The sequence below is a fragment of the Phasianus colchicus genome, chromosome 17 (genome assembly GCF_987193195.1).
Source record: "Phasianus colchicus chromosome 17, bPhaCol1.hap1.1, whole genome shotgun sequence".
Classification (NCBI taxonomy): domain Eukaryota; kingdom Metazoa; phylum Chordata; class Aves; order Galliformes; family Phasianidae; genus Phasianus; species Phasianus colchicus.
Genome location: NC_143452.1, coordinates 7,761,342 through 7,779,667, shown reverse-complemented (window position 1 = coordinate 7,779,667; position 18,326 = coordinate 7,761,342). Strand labels below are relative to the sequence as shown.

Sequence of the window (18,326 nt, the reverse complement as noted above, 5' to 3'; positions counted from 1 at the left end):
TTGAAAACAGAGAGAAGAGAGTTTCCCAATACAGATAACCTGCAAGTCACCTGGTCAAAGCCCCAGCTTCAATCTCTCTCATCAGGTCAAGACCTTGCAGCTACAGGAAAGAGAACAAGCCACAGATCCTCAGACAGTTCCTTTGAAGCCCTCCACCTTGCAGTGATTCTGCAGTCTGCACTGGCAGCTCAGACCACATCCCCTGTGCTCACTGGGGCTGGCAGTTCCACACTCCAAGGCACAGCCATGTCCTGATGCGGCCCTCTCCTTTCTCCATGTCTCTAGTGATGCTTTCAGATACATGATTTACACAAATGATTGGACCAAATCCATTCTAGTTAGAAAAATGAATGTTACTTACTTGTATATAATTCACTGTAAACTGACTGCTAAAACACTAGTAGAGATCACTAACTGTCAATTATACCAGACTTCCAATCTTCTACGATAGACACCAGCACCCGGGACCCTGGTGAAGGATATGAATTCACCTGAACCTCAGTTTACCCATAGTTTGAATCGGTACATTCATCTGCTGCACAGTCTTCAGAATTTCTTTGTGAAAGAGTTATGACATAAAGGAGAGCAAGTACAAGTTGCAAATTGGGAACCATGTGGTTCCATCTATTAGCAGCACCTCTGGCAGGTGGTAAAGGTTCTCTGAAATCTGGACAAAAAGATGTTACAAGGAGGCACAGAGAATACTGGTAAAACCTCCTCCACTATGCACTATACAGGTAATTGCAAATCCAATTTACAGCATTACATAAACCACAGAAGGAATGAATGCATCAACTCTACCACACATGCATACCACAGATGTCCAAGGAATTAATATAGATTATTTCAATAAAGTATCTTAAAGATACTTTCACTGACAGCACTCCAAACTCCAGAAGTTTGGCAGCCAACTTTGCTTCCTGCTACCTCTCACCTGCTTTGGCAACACGAGATAAGAAGGAACTTCCTAGTGGTTGTCGAAAGGCAGCACAGCGAACAGTGATGGTTCTTCTAACAAGACTGGGATTTTATTATCTTCTGTTGACTACCGTTTTCACACACTTGTCTGAGATTACATGCTCATCTGAAAATTTTATTTTTACACAGAGTTAATTTCCACTTTCATAGCAATTATTATTTGCAAACCAGTAGACTTGAACACAGAAGCCAGCATGCGAGGAGGTTTCTTTGAAGATAATATTAGCATCGTAGCAAAGAACATCAAAATAGAAAGCAGTGCCAGCAGAATATGGATAGTTCCCACCTGACCAAGGGATTCTGTTTGCAACTGGTTTCCTCATCACCACAAACTCATTCTCCCTTTGCTAGCTACAGTTATACTACTGAGATAGCAGGTCTGATTTTTCTTTTTCCTTTTTTTTTTTTAATCCCTTCCCTTACTCTGAATGGAGTTCATTTTTAATGTCTACTGCAGAAGGCCAATGTGATACAAAAAACCCCAAACATTTCACTACTCATGCAATCTTATTCATAATATCACATCAAATTGCTGAAGTAGTACCATATGGCGCTTGAGCACCAAGCCAGAACAAGTTGTTCAGCTTGTCATAATCTCAAAAGCTGCATGAAACTTAAATAATTTCTCTATGAAGTGGAAGATCTTTGGGTTTAATAAAACTCATCAGAATTGGCTTCTGCATTTTCCCCCTATTATTTTCCATGTTTTTTTCTGATTTTCATTCCATTTTTCTGTGCAAGCTTTCAGTTTAAGTGGCTACAACTACAGGCCTGAAAGGCTCTAAAAGCATCCTGTCCGTACTTTCTTCTTGATCATTCATCAAGACATTGAATGGATAAACATCTTTCTCAATCAGATAGATATATAATTATAAATAAAGCACAACCAGAAGGACTGAATGAAAAAGATTAATGAAATCTCCCTCACTTTGATTAAATCCTTAAAGCAGGATGCTCAGCTGCAAAGCGACCACACTTCCTTCCATGCTGTCCCATAAGAAGGCAATGCAACCTTTCAAAAATACTGTGACATTTAACTGGTACGTGAGTCCAAGGAGAGACAACAGTGGGAATTGCTCAAGGTTTCATCACAGATTGCACTGTGTTTACATTCTCAATTCCCAGAGTCATCCCAAGTCCACTTGATTTTTTTTTTTTTTTTTTCCTATCCTTATTGCTCTTACTCCTGAAAACAAAGGTTTGGAATCAAGTAGGAATGGAGACTGAAAGTATGAAGTGGAGACTTGGGATGAGCTTACAGCTTCCTGAGTCTGTGCCCGGCTCCTGAGCTGAGCAGTGGGATCGATCTGAACTGAGATGGAGAACACACAGCAAAATGTTCCCAGGACTGCACAACAGAACTGCTCAAAGGAAAGGCTTATTTGAGCAGCTGCTTGATCAATCGAAGAATAAAAAGGACAGCACCAATCAAGCAGAATTTCCTAGCATGCTTCACATATGGGATTGGGACAGCAAGGAGCTTCTGCTGGGAACCATGAACTGGCACATGCAGCACAGAGACTGCTACTACACAACCTTTGGCTTAAAAATAAAATATAATTGGGACAAGTCTTCTGGAGCTAGCATGTATTGGGAGTTTCCAGAAAAACATTTCTATAATGGTTACATATGTGATTGTTCTTTTTTTTTCTAGCTATACAGAGAAAAAAGCAACTTGTCACCAGCCCAAAGGGAAAAGCACTTGGCTGCATGGGGAAAGACAGGACTTGTTACATCTGCGGCTTCACAGAAGGAAAGGAATAGCTCTTTAAAAAAGCAAGACATGCAGAGAATATCTAAGCTGAACAAGTGAAAAGAATTGATACTCCTCTTCTAATGGAAAGCTGTGAAAAATAACAAACCCCTCAATTGCAGCACACATGAGAACAGCTATCAGTGGGTAGCAGCAGCCTGGCATCCTGGCCATGACAGCAGGTGGGGACAGGCTACAACCTGGTGTCCTGTTCCTGCACAGCCCCACAGCAACGTTCACTCCTGGACGCTTCCATGTTGCCATGCTTTCTCTCAACAGCTTCTACCTCTAAGGATCTAAAACTGTATAAAAACCTCGAGAATAATCATTCCCATGTTATTTCTCTTAATCCTAAGGCTGAACCGCCTGACAGAGCGGAGAAGGGAAAAATGGTCCCGGAAGTTGGACATCCACACATGAAGGGGATTTGGGCATAAGGCAGGATCTACTTAGACACTCAGGTATTGGATTCCCCCTGGCCCTAAGGAAAGCTACACCACCACTGATTGACTGTGCTTTGCCCAATCCTCCCCTGCAGACTGCCTGAGGTGTAGATGCAGCTTTCACCACTGCAGTGCTCCTGACAAAAGAAATACAGGAATTTGTTTGTCTTTGTATCTCCTGCAAGGCACTACAGCATTTCTGTGCTTATCGTAGAGACGGTGATTTAGGCAGGTGACTGAAGTCCAGCAAGCCACCTCCACGTTGGTACTGCAGGTTGGATGCTTGGGAATGAGCCCCACACAGGGCAAGGGTTTGGGGCAGCTATGGAAGAAGGTAAGCATATTTTGTATGAAGAACTGCAGGAAGACTGCAGTAAAAGGGGTCTGGAGTGCAGATCCACCTATGGCCTCTCAACAGCCTGGCCCCATCTTCTCTAAGTACAGCATCTCCAAGATTCAAGCTTTATTAGACGAAAAGCAACAACAAAACAGTAATAAATTAAAAAAATCTATATCAGGATAGGGTATAAAGGCGAAAGCAGAATTAAATGCTGGATGTGAGCTGCTTTGCCATGCCTCAGCATAGGGCTTCTGTCAGCACAGCTGAAGGCAACGCTCGAGCACTCCATAGAAACGCACAGAATCGGGCTTGCAGCAGGTGTACTGGCTTCAAGAGCCCTGGCTACACAACATTTTAGGTTATTTTAAATGATGTGTTGAAAGCACCTTATCCCAGAGAAGAAAAAGGAAAAGGAAAAAGCTGTTGTGTGTAATTAGCAGCTCCCTTTGATGAATCCTTTCCAACACTACCACCTTTGTGAGAATACTGTGCTTCTTGAGGAACAGTTTTGATGTAGCCAACACGGGCAGAACTTCAGAACAGGATTATGAGAGACAAGATGAACTGTCAATTACAACATCCATTAAAATGGGCCAGAACACTCTCCCCAGTCTGCGTTAACTCCTCAGATGCCAGGTGCATAATTACAGTGAAGACTGATGCAAAAGGAAACTCAGGCTTTGCCTGCTTCAGGACCACACCATTCAGCAGTTATTCAACTCTTTCAGTGCTGTGTACTTATGAATACCCTCTATCCAATTAATACCCCATTAAGCTGCACGCCTGCAGTGACTTTATCCTCAGCCCACTGTATGGTAGCTTTTAACTCCATAATACCCTAGCATTATTACAATATTAGACTACAAGGGATTGATCCAAAGCTCACTGAGGTTAATGAGGGCTCATTAAATTTTGAATTAGGCCCTCACTGCTCAGCAAATACAAAGTAAAGTGAAACAGAACGTGTCAGTAGAGATGACAGAGGGCGTAGTAAAGTTTAAGCCATAATACTGAATGCTGATCATGACAAAGCTGGGCAATAACAGGGAATGTGTGTGGAAAGCAGCTGTGGGAGAGCATTATGTGTGTTGCACCCCATATTAAGCAGCTTAGATTTGTGCCTATATAAATAGATATTGTCTGGTCTGACTCCAAAGTGATTTTGCCATCATAAGCTCAGACACAGCACAATATTGACATTACAGCTTTTCTTTAGATTCTAGTCTTGAATTTCACTTGACGAGTATGATACTAGAGACTTGAAATCAGTACGACTCCTTCCCTAATTACTGATTAATCAAGAGCTAAGGTTGCTTACATAAAGAGTCGTGGGGAGAAGGAGGAAGTCTCATTAGGAACAAGAGGGTGGGGAAAAAAAAGCAAAAAGAAGAGAAGGGGATACTTTACAACTGGATGGATACAGAAAGAAGAACTGATTTCCTAATGATGTGTTATACCTGAATGGTAAATTTTGTACTCACGTCTAATTAAAAAAATAACATAAGAAAACGCTTTTAATATTTGCAGATACTGTGGGCTACGGTTAAAAAAAAGAATAGAAACTTTCTTTTTGGTCTTTTAATGACTTCCAAAATACATACATGCTGTGTCACTCCGTCCCTTAGGTGCTCAAAAGAACAGCAGCTGTTTCATAAATTTTGAATTGCCTTTTCCTTTAGCAAACACAAATCTGCACCAGAAACATAAAACTGTCTGAAAAGGATTCGGCAGACCCAGACAGTTGCTGGAAATGCTTCCTCCGATATTTAAACTCCTCTCTTAACAGGAGTTTCCCTGCAAAAACAGATGCTAACGAATAGTGTTTTTGCCATCAAGCTGAATGTGAATGCTTTGGTGCAGTGTATTTTTTTTCCCTGGATACATTACAGGGTGCATTTTCCATCTCTGAAAGAAAACTGCCACCTTGCTGCTTCTCAATTCTGTGCTTTCAAATAATAAATAACTGCTATAATCTTCTGCTAAAGATCTATGTGCTGATGATGTCTGCTGCTTTTACTCTAATTTCTTTTTTGTTAGATGCAGCTGAATGTTATTTACTGGTAAGTAAACTGTGTCATCATTTCACTGCAAACCACACCACAGAAAGCATTAAGATGGCCAAACATTCCAAAATCCCTGAAGAGAGCCATGGATTAAGCAACATCACTTTTTAGTGCCAATCCTCCATGTTAATTTCCTCCCTCCTCTCCTGATACGCTCCCTTCCAGTGCTGTTACTTCTGAAATACCTCCAGGTACCTTACAGTGCTTTCGTGAACACTGCCTTTTAGCTGCCTCAATTCCAGCAGCAGCTCTGAGTCCAGCAGATGGGCCACTTCTGCTGGATTCCTCCAACAGGGCACAGCAGCAAGCTGCAGCTGAACCACTTGCCCTGGCTGCAGCCAGTTACTGTAAGGGGAAAGCAGTGGTCCTGCTGCCAACCCTCCCACAACGTGACACGTGTCTCTCCGTTCTCAGATGGAAACAACAACCTTGCCCAGCACTTCTTTCTTAAACCACTGCACTTCTTATGACAATAAAATCAGCTACTTTGCTTAAATAAACATTACAGCTCACGAAGCCTTGAAGCACAAATCAAACAAGTCAACTGCAAAACAGCCTGAAAGGGCTGTAAAACCAAGGGCAGGTGCAAACTCCTCCTCAGGACATTTAGTAGTTTGATTAAAATCAGCAGAGATTGCCAGTGAAAAAGGAGTCCGGAAGGTGAACCATCACTGTAATGCCTGCCAGCACTATGGCATTTAAAGCTCTGTTAATATTTCCAGTGTAAACTTTCAGTTTGGGGAGCTTTTAACTCAAGTCATAGAGGCTTGGACCTGGTTTCCAAAACCTAACACCCAACGTAGAATTGCTCAGGTGAAGCTCTGCATGGGGTGGCCCAACTCATTTGGTTTACTGGGATGGAGTTGAACATTTTAGATGACTTTATTTCCTACTACATGGAATAATGGAAACATTAATGCTGGAAAAGACCACTAAGATCATAGAATCCTTAGAGTTAGAATGGGCCTTTAAAGGTCATGTAGTCCAACACTCCTGCAGCAAACAGGGAAAAAGATCCACAAGCTCAGTCCATCCCACCACACCCACTGACCATAACACTCAGTGCCACATCTCCAGAGTTCCTGAAGACCTCCAGGGGCAGCAACCCCAAAACCTCCATACATATAATATATATTTATAATGCTGTGACTTAATGGAAAGCACAGCAGCAGAACAGCTAGGACCTAGGCAGTAGCAAACAAGGACGTGCTCAAGTACAACAGCTGTAATCACAGAAGAAAAAAAAAAAAAGGAAAGAAACTGCTTACCTTTAAAAAGCCTCAGGTACCCAGGGATCGCCAGCAAGATACCCTCATCTCCACTGCCAATCCTTAAATGAGGTATGGGAGGTTCTGGTCGCTCAGGTGCATTGCACCTGGTTTGGCCCTGCCTTCCCACCAGGTGCTCAATCACTGTTTCAAGCCATGACTTAGCATTTCTGCTACAATATCGTATGTAAAACTTTGGTCAGAGCAAATTTGCTCTCCTCCCAGGCCTCCTCTAGCTGAGCCCTGCACATTCACTTACCCTGAAGCTCCTTACCAGCACATCTCCCCCACTCTCACTGAAACACAAACAGCCCCAGCTCTTCCTGGAGGCTTTTTCCCTCTATACACCCTCAGCGTGGGTCAGCCAAAGCTCACCTATTTCATCCCTAAACCTGCTACACTTGTGGCCATTCCCTCTGCAATGCTGTACTTAATCTGAAAAGCAAGCACAGGTGCTTTCAGAGGATACATGAGTTCACAGGTTGCAGGATATTCACAGGACTAACAGAAATTCATCTCTCTTTAACCAGTACAAACAATACAAAATCAAGGTCTACTGGCTGGCTCTTCAGGGCAGGCTCCTGGCGTGGTGTCTGTTAGACAAAAAGCAATATGCTTGAAGGGAATATGCAAAGGCTTAGATGTGTGTACAGCTGGAAGCACGATCTGTGCGCTTGCAGAGAAATGTAAATAACATCAGAATTGTAAGGAAAACCATAAGCATGGCCAGAGAGGTTGGTACTGCAAGATGCTAAATGCTTGGTCTTAATCCAGTGAGGCACTGCTCACGTCCTTGGCTTTCTGTCACTAAATAGATTTAGAAGAGCCACTGGAACTATGCAAAGGCTCAAATTTAGGCACGTACTTAAAATCTACGCTGAACATTGGCCAAAATGTTCAGTACCATCTGCAGATACCCAAACTGCCTTGGGCAAAATGTTTGCCTTAATGTAATCCAAGGTTTTGTTTGTTTGTTTTAAGTTGTCTAACTGTTTGGATAGGAGGAAAATGTCCTTTAAATTAAGGAAATTGGCAACAAATATGAATCTTATTAAAATACGGTGATTATTAAAAATATGGTAAGAGCTATGGAAAATACAAATAGCAAAGAGACAAGGCTTTTAACAAAATTATGGCAAACTGCTGCACATCCACTCTTTGCTGCCCCCCCAATGCAACCATGGCTGATGCCTCTCATCACTTTGCATTAGACACAACCAAGAAAGGATTGAGATGGTGACACCTTTCTGTCTGAAAATCTCAGCAGTTATAAATAAAACAATTAACTGCAGCAGTGAGAGCTTAAAATTAGCTCCAGAGTAAATTCTCTAAAATCTTCAAAGCTGCCATCTGAAATGCCAGGGTGCTGAATTTAATTCTTTGGAGGTGCAGACAGGAACATATGCAATAGTAAGGGAAGAAATAGTGTGCGTGTCTTTTTGGCCTCCTATCGTATTCCAGCTTAATACAGTGAATACAGCCTAGCTGTCAAGGTTATATCTGCACCCCTACTCTGCAAATCCAAACTCACACCCACACAGCCCCGCTATGTTTTTGGGACTCCATTTCAATTCATCAAGGAAGCCAAGTCCCACAGTAACCTACTACTAATGTGGGTGATGAGTGTTAAATAATGAACTGTTGCAGAAAAGAGGCAGATTGCAAGTTCTTTGTTCATGTCTTTGCTTTTTCTTCATTATTATTATTTTTCTTTGGAAAAGGCACAAAGAAAAAAACCAAATCTTCTTCTTAGGCAATTAACCCACTGTTTTTACAGCATATCCCGTCTTTACAGATTTTCAATAACTTTCATGGGCTGTGTACATTAGCTCTGACTATGCCTTCCTAGCTTTGCCTCTACACTAATGACAGCCGTACCGAGCAGCTATTACTGTTATCTCACTTTCTGTAGAGGATGGGGATGTAACATTATGCTGCAATATGTGCAGGGGGGTATTATAGCTAAATACTCTTCGGAGTATTGATGAACTATTTTGCAGTATGCCTGGGACGACACTTCAAGGCAAGAGTTACCTATCTTTCTGTGTCTCCTGTGCTTCCTAAGTTTTCTGTTCCTGAGGTGAACTCAAAGCAGGAGCTAAAAGGTAAGGGATGGGTCAGGGTGGTGGCAAAGATCTGCCTCTGTATGGAAAAATACCTAAGCGAAGACTGTATGGATCTAATTTACAATTTTTACTATTTATTAAAAGTGACACTTGGCATTCTGGCCACAGATAGCTGTTAGGATATCCCTCTCTGCTGCACCTGGAGGTTTGAAATGACTGCCTAGCTGTTAACACTTTGTACATGAGGTCAGACCAGAGGTCTGCTACCGGGATACCCACTCTGTCTGACTGCCTGTGCTCAAATTTTAACTATTCTTTACCCTCCATAACATCCCTGATTTTTATGCATGCAAATGTAATAGCTGCCTTTGCTTTCAAGGAACACATGTTGGCACCAAGCTCAACAGGATCTGTACCAACATTAGGTAATCATCTATACACGTGTCCAAGCTTTAGGACACAAAGTGCCAAGCGCAGGCTGATCCTGTAATGATGGTACCTGGATCCTGACATGATTTTAACCCACGCTGCAAACAATCAAACAAAAAATACCATCCCAGGGCTTAAATCTGGAATCTTATCAATGAATTTTGGCACTTCTGAAATTTTATGCTGACACTTCTGCATCTGAATAAGAGCGGAGTCTCATTGCTGCCAACAACTTCAGAGAATCTCAGGTTTTATGTCATGTGGAAATTAAAAATATGTTTGGCTTTTTTTTTTTTTTCATGCCATTGGGAATATATTTAATGATAATTTCCAAATAACTTTCAAATTACATGGCATTTTAATATTTAGTGGATTTTTTATATTATATACTGGGGCATTCTCCCATTCACGTTACTATTCCCAAAGACTTTTGGAAAATGGCAAAATCTCAAAGCAATATTTTTAGCTCAGCTGGGCAGTGGGGCTTCCTTGATATTTGTCTGCAAAGTGTCAATCACCTTAAAATCCCAGACTCACTTTTGACAGTTCTCCTTGAGTAAGTAACAAGGCTGAGCTGGCAAAATGAAATTCTTCAGTAAAATACCGACAAATTCAGAACCACAAGGCACCAAACTCCCCCTCAGCCTGGATTTGAATGCATAAATAAATAAGGTTCTTGCCTTTACTTCTGCTAGAAGATTGTATTATTCCATTCTGCAATTATGGAAAAATGCAGAGTAGAGGCAAGATTTACGGTCTGAGTTTTGCTGCAAGACTTATGTCAGTAGAAAGGCATTTGTGCTCTTGGGAATCAAAGTTAGATTCACCCATTTGTGGCAGGTGTTTTAAGCACTCAGCCTAACAATCTACCCACGCATGGCACTACAGCAATTCAACGACTAAATTAAATCTCTGAATATTAAATTAATGATGGAAATCTAAAATATTAATATATTCTAATTGAATATTCTCCGATAAATTATCTAGGCATTCTCAGCAATTTGATTTTACTTTCATTTCTTAAGGAACTTTCAGCTGCATAAATACAGCTATTAAAGCAATTCAAAAAGGGAACATTTTCTGCTCAGACAAGAGAACTCTAAACACAAAGAATCTAAAAATTTCTTTCATATGATTGATTAAATCATAGAGCCCAAGACAGCTGAATCATTAAATGACTGCTTTCCTTCAGTCCCTCTGGCTTTAGCAAGGACAATATAAATTCCCCATGGGTCTGAATACAAGGAAATACAATATGTATAATTACAGTATAGGCTTGAATGCTGCTGTAAGAGATTTTCAAATGGAGCATTTATGCTGGAGCTGCACTTTCCAATCCACAATGCTATGTGTGTGTGTGCATGTAAAGCCCATAAAGCACTGGGCATCTGCTTTCTCCGACCTAGATTCCCAAATGCAATACGCTGGTGTAGCCCCACCAGCTTTGGCAGAGATGCACGAATTTACATCAGGATCTGGCTTTGAATTTCTGTGAAATGATGGAGAGTTAAGAATGACATCCAGCCATCACACACCAGGGAGAATGCAAACAAAGAAATGTAGTCTGAAGAAAATATATAGTGTGGTTTGTATTTATGGACCTGCTCCAAGTTGCCTACTTATAAGAAATTTCAAAAGAAGTGTCAAGAGAGCATTTCTCTTTCTCCCTTCATCCAGAATGAGCTGATCCTGTCCTGGTGATGCACACACACAGATAACAGATCTGTACCAGAGCTGAGACTGCAGCAACACCTCTCATGATTCCTGAAATGTTTTCCTGCTAATATTTCTCTGTTTTCAGGCTGCTTTGTGCCATGCAATCTACCATCCTTCAACCACCTTTCAAAGAAAGGCAGTGGCTCTACAGAGCAGCACAGTCTGCATGATGCCCCGCATCTCAGCCCTTGGCCTGCTCCTTCTCATTTCTGCCACAGTGCAGACAAAAACATCTAATTTCCAAATTTCAGCTGGTGACGCTCGCAGGGATACCAAAGACGAGGTGTACAGAGTGCCAGAATCATGGTGGGTTTTTCTCGTTGTTTGCAGTTAGAGAGGCAAAAGAAACACCTGTTCCCACGAAGAAGGAAGATCTAGTCCTAATTGTAATCAAAGCTGTCCATGCGTCTCTCAGGAAAAGTGAGGTCTGATGTCCTTTGGGAAGCATTTGCGAGGCCTTTTCTCAACAAACCTTCTCTCACCACAGACAGATGCCATCTGTCTTGCAGCTGGGAGTTAATGGATTCTGAACTGCCAATTTCACAGCAGTAAGCAACGTGGTTGATAGAGGAGGCATGAGGGATTTCCTACAATAAAACTATTTAAAACAGTGCAAAGGTGCATGCTGAAATATATGTGATGAGCAAAAGAAACAGCAATATTGAGGTCTGACAGCCTGTGCCAGCTGGGATTCCTCAGCTCGGTGTACACCTTGTGTGCACATCCAGCACCAGGATTTGAGACTTCTGAAGAACAGTCTCACTCCATCTATGCCCTGTGCCAGGACAGGCTATGGACCCCAAACAGGCTGTGCAGCTCCTGACTGTGCTATGAATTCTTTTCATACGGAATATCCAGTTCTGCCATATAGCTCAACATGTGCTAAATCCATTCATGAGTCCACTTTGGGGTTTTCTGGCACTTCTGAAAGAGCTCTCTGCTGCATTAACATGCACTGTGCTGTATGAAACCCAACCAATCAACGGCACCGCTGCCAAGAAACAAAGCAAGAGTCCTCAGGTATATTATATGCCAACTTTCCAAAGCACTTCAGGACTTTCTGATTAAATTTACATAAGATGCATCCTTCCTTCTTGTTCCCTGTTAGACACATTAGATTGTTTCTAGTATTCTTGTGTCTGAGATTACCAGCGCTGGATAGGAGCAAGCATGCTGTGCTTGTAGCACGCAATCAAGGCAGTTTGTAAGAGCACCAAGATCCTGTCTCGGTCATCTGCAGTGGATTTTCATGCTGGTGTAATGAAAATAAACAAGTTGTTTATAGTAAGAGATCTCAGGGGTAAAATTTAATTTTTTAATTGTTTAATACATGCAAGCTGGGAAAATTAGGGCCAATGCAGATCAAGCTGGAGACAGGCAGCTCCCAGGAGGTAAAGATGGAAGGCTGGAGCACTCACGAAGTAAATGCTGTTGCAGTGGTTGATAGAGGAGTCCACCATCTAAGCTTGCCATGACCAAAGGCTGTTCTTCCACAGCACTCTCTGCCTTGTAAATGAATGGCTTTCATACAGCCCCTCTGTGATGGGCAAAGACATCAGTGTCTGAAACTACCTCAATATTTCCATCAGAAGAAGCTAGAGACTTGCAGGTGGACCCCAAACTGAGATACTTCTCAAAGTTAAAAAAAAAAAAAGAGGATGAAATACAGGATTAGCTAATAGATAATTAGATAATAGATAATTAAGAATTAGCTACACATGTGGCTAAAAAGAGCATGAGTCAGTGAGAAAATAAAGGGTACTCAGCAAAGAAGCGACTATTAAATATTTTATCTCAGTTGATCAGTGTGCTGTGTGAGTCATTTGCTCAGGCAAGGAGGGGGATTTCATATTGTTTTTATATTTTTAATAGACATTCTTACGGACCTCATGGTTATAATAATGAGAGTACCTGACAATTAGTAATGAAATTATCCTCACTACAGTAAAATATTTCACAGCATGTAAAATGTTATTCCTAATACAAAGGTAGAAGTCAGGCACAAGGAAATTAAGCCCATGATTTTCATAAATGTTTGCAAAATAAATATGCGTATATCAATAAAATTGATCACATTTTTTTTCAGCTGGAAGACAAAACCAAAATTTGCAAAACATTGATACCACCACTAAAACATTTTTACTTTATGCACATAAGATATTTATTTACACTGTCTGATGAATTGATCCATTGTTTGTATCTACAAATCGAATTTTTTCAGCATCTGAAACTCAGAAATTCTTTTTTTTTTTTTTTATATCTACTATTTTTCTTAAACACATTTCCTAGTTAGTGTGGCTGATGCATATGAGCAGACACGGATGTTCCTTTGAAAGAAAAAAAATACCCTGTAATTAAGAGAAGATTTTTTGGCAGAGATAATGTTTTGACTTTTTTTTTTCCCCATTTTTTAAAAAGATTTTCATTTAATGTTTTTTATCAGAATGAAATGCTTTAATGAGCACAGAATTACATCTGATCGCAGCTGAACCAGACAGGGCTGCACTCCGAGGTGTGGAGCTCCCATCAAGCTGCATTCACCTTTGCTATGATTTAAACTTCATTCAGGCAAAGCCTTGCTAAAAATACTAACAAGTAACTAATCAACTTCCACAAAATGGAATTTTTGCCTTCACAATAGGAAGCAGGAGTAGGAGGGAACCCGAAAGATTTGCCTATGCATTTCAAATTAGTGTGACCTATAAAAATGCAACCACCGAGTGGTACAACGAAAAGGTACTTCTGGCAGGGCTTTTTTGTTTACTTTTCATGCCATCTTTTCCTTCCATGTAACCACAACCACGGATGTGATAACAGAAGGATGGGTTTCCATTAGTTATACCTATCAAGTGTAAATACAGGGCCATCCAGACCACACAAAGCCCAGTGTCCAGGAGCTAGCATTAGATTTGAACACTTTATGTAAACTAGCAGAGAAAACTGACAGACTTCTTTCCATACAAATCTGTGCTGTAACTTCACATGTGCACTTCGAGCTGCAGTTTGTGAGCAGATGGACAAAAAAAATATTCAGTGCCCAGTGAGCAAAAGCATGGGAAATCAGATCAAAACTGTTACCTAGATCTTGGAGACAGCAGAATGCTCCAGGGCAATCTGAAGATTATGTGGATGGAAAAAACCAGATAGTGCTGGTCTTTGAAATGTCGATTTGTCCTATTCTGGATAATTAAGGAGTAAAGCTTAGCAGGGAAAGCTATAACTCCTGCTAGGAATCACCCAACCTTCATGTTCAGGGGCCAGCAAATGGGCCAGTTGCTACAGATGAGCAGAAACTCGAACCAAGCCTGAAACATCAGGGGTTCTCACGCTTAATCAAGTTGCACCATTTGTACAAAGCTATGATCTTCTCTGTCATTACAATACTTCCTGCATGTCAGAAGCAAAGGAGAGCAGCACTTTGTAAATCATTTCTCTTTCCTACCCCATTTTTTATTTATTTTTCGGTATATCCACTAGCATCTATATTTAAAAACCACATTGGAATGTATTTCTGTGACAATCTGGGAGCCCTGCATTTCCAAAAGCTAAGTTATCTTTCCAAGGCTACTGGCAGTTTAAGTGATGAATACCAATGCTCCCGTACCTATATAAAATCTAACATTTTTCACTCTCACTAATACTGGAGTACAGCATTCCTGAGGTCTCCTGTTTTATCCCCAGTGCCACAGAGATTTCAGTCCTTATAAATCAATACATTTGCCATGGTACAGCGGTGTCAAGTTGCCCTCTCACTGTCTAGTCAAAGCCCCAAAGAGATCAGTAGGGAGTGTGGCAGGGCTTAAGTTCATTTTGCAAGTAGCCCTCTTATTTTTCACAGGAATGCAGGAATTAATCTAAACTATCAATACCTTATTAAAGGTATTTTTGACACATTCAGTAATTCTCTTTAGACATCTCTTCAACATGTTAGGACAAAACTTTAATGGGTCACTCCCTACCCAGCATGGCTGAACACAGAGATTCATAGATTCCTTTCTATAGGACAGACACAGAAACATTTGCCACCTAATACTTTTTCATTCCTTGCCATGTTTCCCCAATTACACAAAGAAATGTCACCAACAACTCAAGCGTACCCATTACTCAGTGAATAGAGCACATGCTCCTTCAGTCACTACAGGGGTCCTTGCAAAGTTCACCTGAACTTCTGAAGGACTCAGCCAGCTCATTGTGCCTCCCAGACATTGGTTGTGCAGGAAGCTATGACCAAATCCATGGGAAACAGATAATGAGAACCACTCATTTGAATCCAGGCACTGTTTCAAGATGATGAGGTGAACTTCCCGAGAAGGGGTGCCAATGGCACACCACTGTTTCTCAAAATGAGGTCTGAAATTTTACATTTGTCACAATTTTCTTCCAAGGGAAGAGCTGAAAAACTCTGCCAGAAATTCTTTTTTTACATGCAATCTTTCTACCACTCCAAAAACTGCAACTAGAGGAATATCGACGTGTAACTGTATGTGGCGAACACATATCAACAGCAAAAATACACAACCAAACATGTCTGTCAAAGCCCTTTTCCCTTTCTTTTTATGTCATCCAACAACCATCACAGAAAGCCACACAGGCAAACCTGATCTTGGTGATCGTCCTTGTAAAGAAAGAAGCCAGCAGCATGCAGAGGACGAGCGATCCATCTGCGGCAGCATGCAGCCAGCCTCCTCCAGCCCTGCCACGCATCTGTGCTGGGCTCAGGGTGGGAGGGGAAGGACGTGGCACCCTGCAGCGCTGGGTGTCACCAATCCCAGCTTTACACCTGCAGCCATTTGCTGGATGACAGCATGGGCAAAGTGCCATCTTGGCTGCAGTGCCGGCATCTCCTGGGGGACTGGCTGGAAGGAGGCGATTAGGCTGTTGTTCAGTCAGGGGAGGGAAACGGGGACAATTTTCTTCAGAAAACCAGTGCTTCAGCAGCATGTAAAAGCAAACTTCTCCTGCATGAGGAAAAGCAGAGATCTTGTGCAGCAAGCCAGCCTTCCTCTGCCATGAGCTTGGCCCGCACCTAAGACTTCCCTTGACCCATTGCAACATTACCACGATTGCTATCTCTACTTATTTCAACTTACCCGGACCAGTTGCTGAGGAAAGGGGCCCCTTGAATTTTCTGGCACGTTGATGGGGGGGATGACCCAGTCTCGCTTCTGCCTCCGGAGGCCTTTCGCACTCTGGTGTTGGCGCCAGGGGAGCAGGGTGTCACTTTGCTGCTGCGCCAGGTCCACAGGTCCACTCTTCCTTCCCTTTGGCTGTTTTAGAAGCAAGAAAGCAAACCCAGTTAGCTTCTGCCTCCTCATTTCTTAGGACCTCTCCCAACAGCAGTGCTTCCCTGCTTGTAAATGGTCACATGGAACTGTGAAAATTATTGTTATTAACGTGATATATTCCTGCATCACAAAGACACAATATGCTTTACTGTCAACTCAGCTGCCACTTCATTTTCACAGATATATGGAGCTGTCAGTCTCAAATCAAGATGCCTCCCAGAATATATCGTCTTCATTACACCAGCTGCAGGGAGCTTCAGCGGCACACTGGGGCAAAGAAGTTCCTGCAAATTTCTAATAAACGCAACCTACCAGAACACAGCAAAAAAAAAAAAAAGAAGAAGAAAATTCCTTTACTATATTATAGGTTCGGGTTTATAGCACAAAGTTACCCCACTCCTTGGTGTTAGCAGGGTTACAGCAACCTGTGGCCCACAGTTCTGCAGGTGCATCTGGCCAAACCAAACACATCAGGACCAGAGGGAGAGTAGCTTTGTGCCTTCAAAAGCGAATGAGTTCAACTTAGTACTGCACAAGAAGTGACCTTTTTATAAAAGCTGGGTTTTGAATACAAATCTCAAATACATATCTCTCCATGTAGCCTGGAAAGTATCTCAGTCAAACAGTTTTCATGATTTGAAGTGCTTGTGAGTCATTCTTTATGATTTTTTTTTTTTAATAACTGACTCTGCCCATGGCAAACTTTGGTGCTGGTCATCCTGACCGGAGGGAGGTTTGTTTCTTCTCATTGTCTCCCAGCTTAGAAGGCCTCCATCCCACAACCCTGCTGGAATAAACATTCCCACTTTCTCACATGCCCATAAATTAATGTCACTGACCCAACTTGGCTTCCATTACTGTTTCCTTCTCTCCTTATCCCTTATGCCTTGGAAAGGTTCTTGACATGCAGTTTTAAAGAAGCAGATACCCTCTTACAAATCTTTAAACCCCAAACACAAGAACACCATAGAGCACTAAGAAAAACACAGCAAAGTTTTGTTGAGGTCCTTGCAATTTTAAGCTATGCTAAGTTTTAGTTTTGCTCCAAACAAACAAACTCAAACACCAACACATATTTGCAAGCAGTTATTTGTAGGCACTGAGTTCAGCAAGAATCACTGCTTTGAAATCTGTAGTGTGACATAAGTCCATCTAATAGCATGTTTCAGTAGTTCTCAGCCTGGAAGTGCAATGAAGCAGGCAGCCACCTGAAAACTAACAATATCTGCAGCTCAGTGGTGGCTGCGAAGCTGTGTGGCTCTTCTGGATGCTGAGAGCTGGACATGGCAGCGAGGAGGCCATTCTCACAGCTTGGCTGTGGCCCTGATTGCTGGTACCTGTGGAGCGCAAACAGCTGCTGGCTGCAGCTATAGGAGGCATTTGTGCACAAATGCCGCTATCTTTACTACAGACCTTAAAAATGAGCCACTTTGAACAGAGCTGGATTTTTAGAGAGCAGACAAATGTAGTCTTTTTCAGTCATATCTGTAGCCATGTTTCTCAAACTGTCTCTCATGCTAATTCACACCACCAATACGACTGGCGTTTTGTGCTCCAGCACTTTTCTATACACTTTCTCCAAGCCCTATCACTAAGTTGCTACAAGAACACTATGCTACTCTTCAATATTTAGAAGCTGTTCTACAAATACTCACTTAAGTTTGTACTGAACAAAGAAAGAACATCACGCTACGGCAGTGGGAGAGTTTTTCAGGATATTCAGGATGTGGTAGAGACCATTGAACTCATCCTTCCTATGGGATGCAGTATGCTATGTCCAATAGCTTCCATCTAAAAAGGACTTTTTCACCAGAAAGGTATCTTTTCTGAATACTGATGTAAACCATGTTATCTCAAGAAGATACCCAGAAATGAACGTCAGCGTGAAATAGGACTACCAGACATGAGCTACAGAAAAGTGGATATCCTCCTTCTTTTAAATTGGCTTGTGATTCCCAAATGGGGTTCCTTGGAGAGCAGGTATT

The 18,326-nt window shown here is 41.8% G+C and overlaps 1 protein-coding gene across 2 annotated transcripts in view; it reads right to left on the bottom strand.

The window, feature by feature from the left end:
• The window catches only part of CDH4 (cadherin 4), a 416,262-nt gene that overhangs the window by 130,292 nt on the left and 267,644 nt on the right, over nt 1–18,326 (bottom strand). For both annotated transcript variants that reach the window (XM_090152060.1, XM_031590256.2), the window contains one exon: nt 16,147–16,323. In XM_090152060.1, the coding sequence (XP_090008186.1) occupies nt 16,147–16,323 (177 nt within the window). The remainder of the gene's footprint in view (nt 1–16,146; nt 16,324–18,326) is intronic.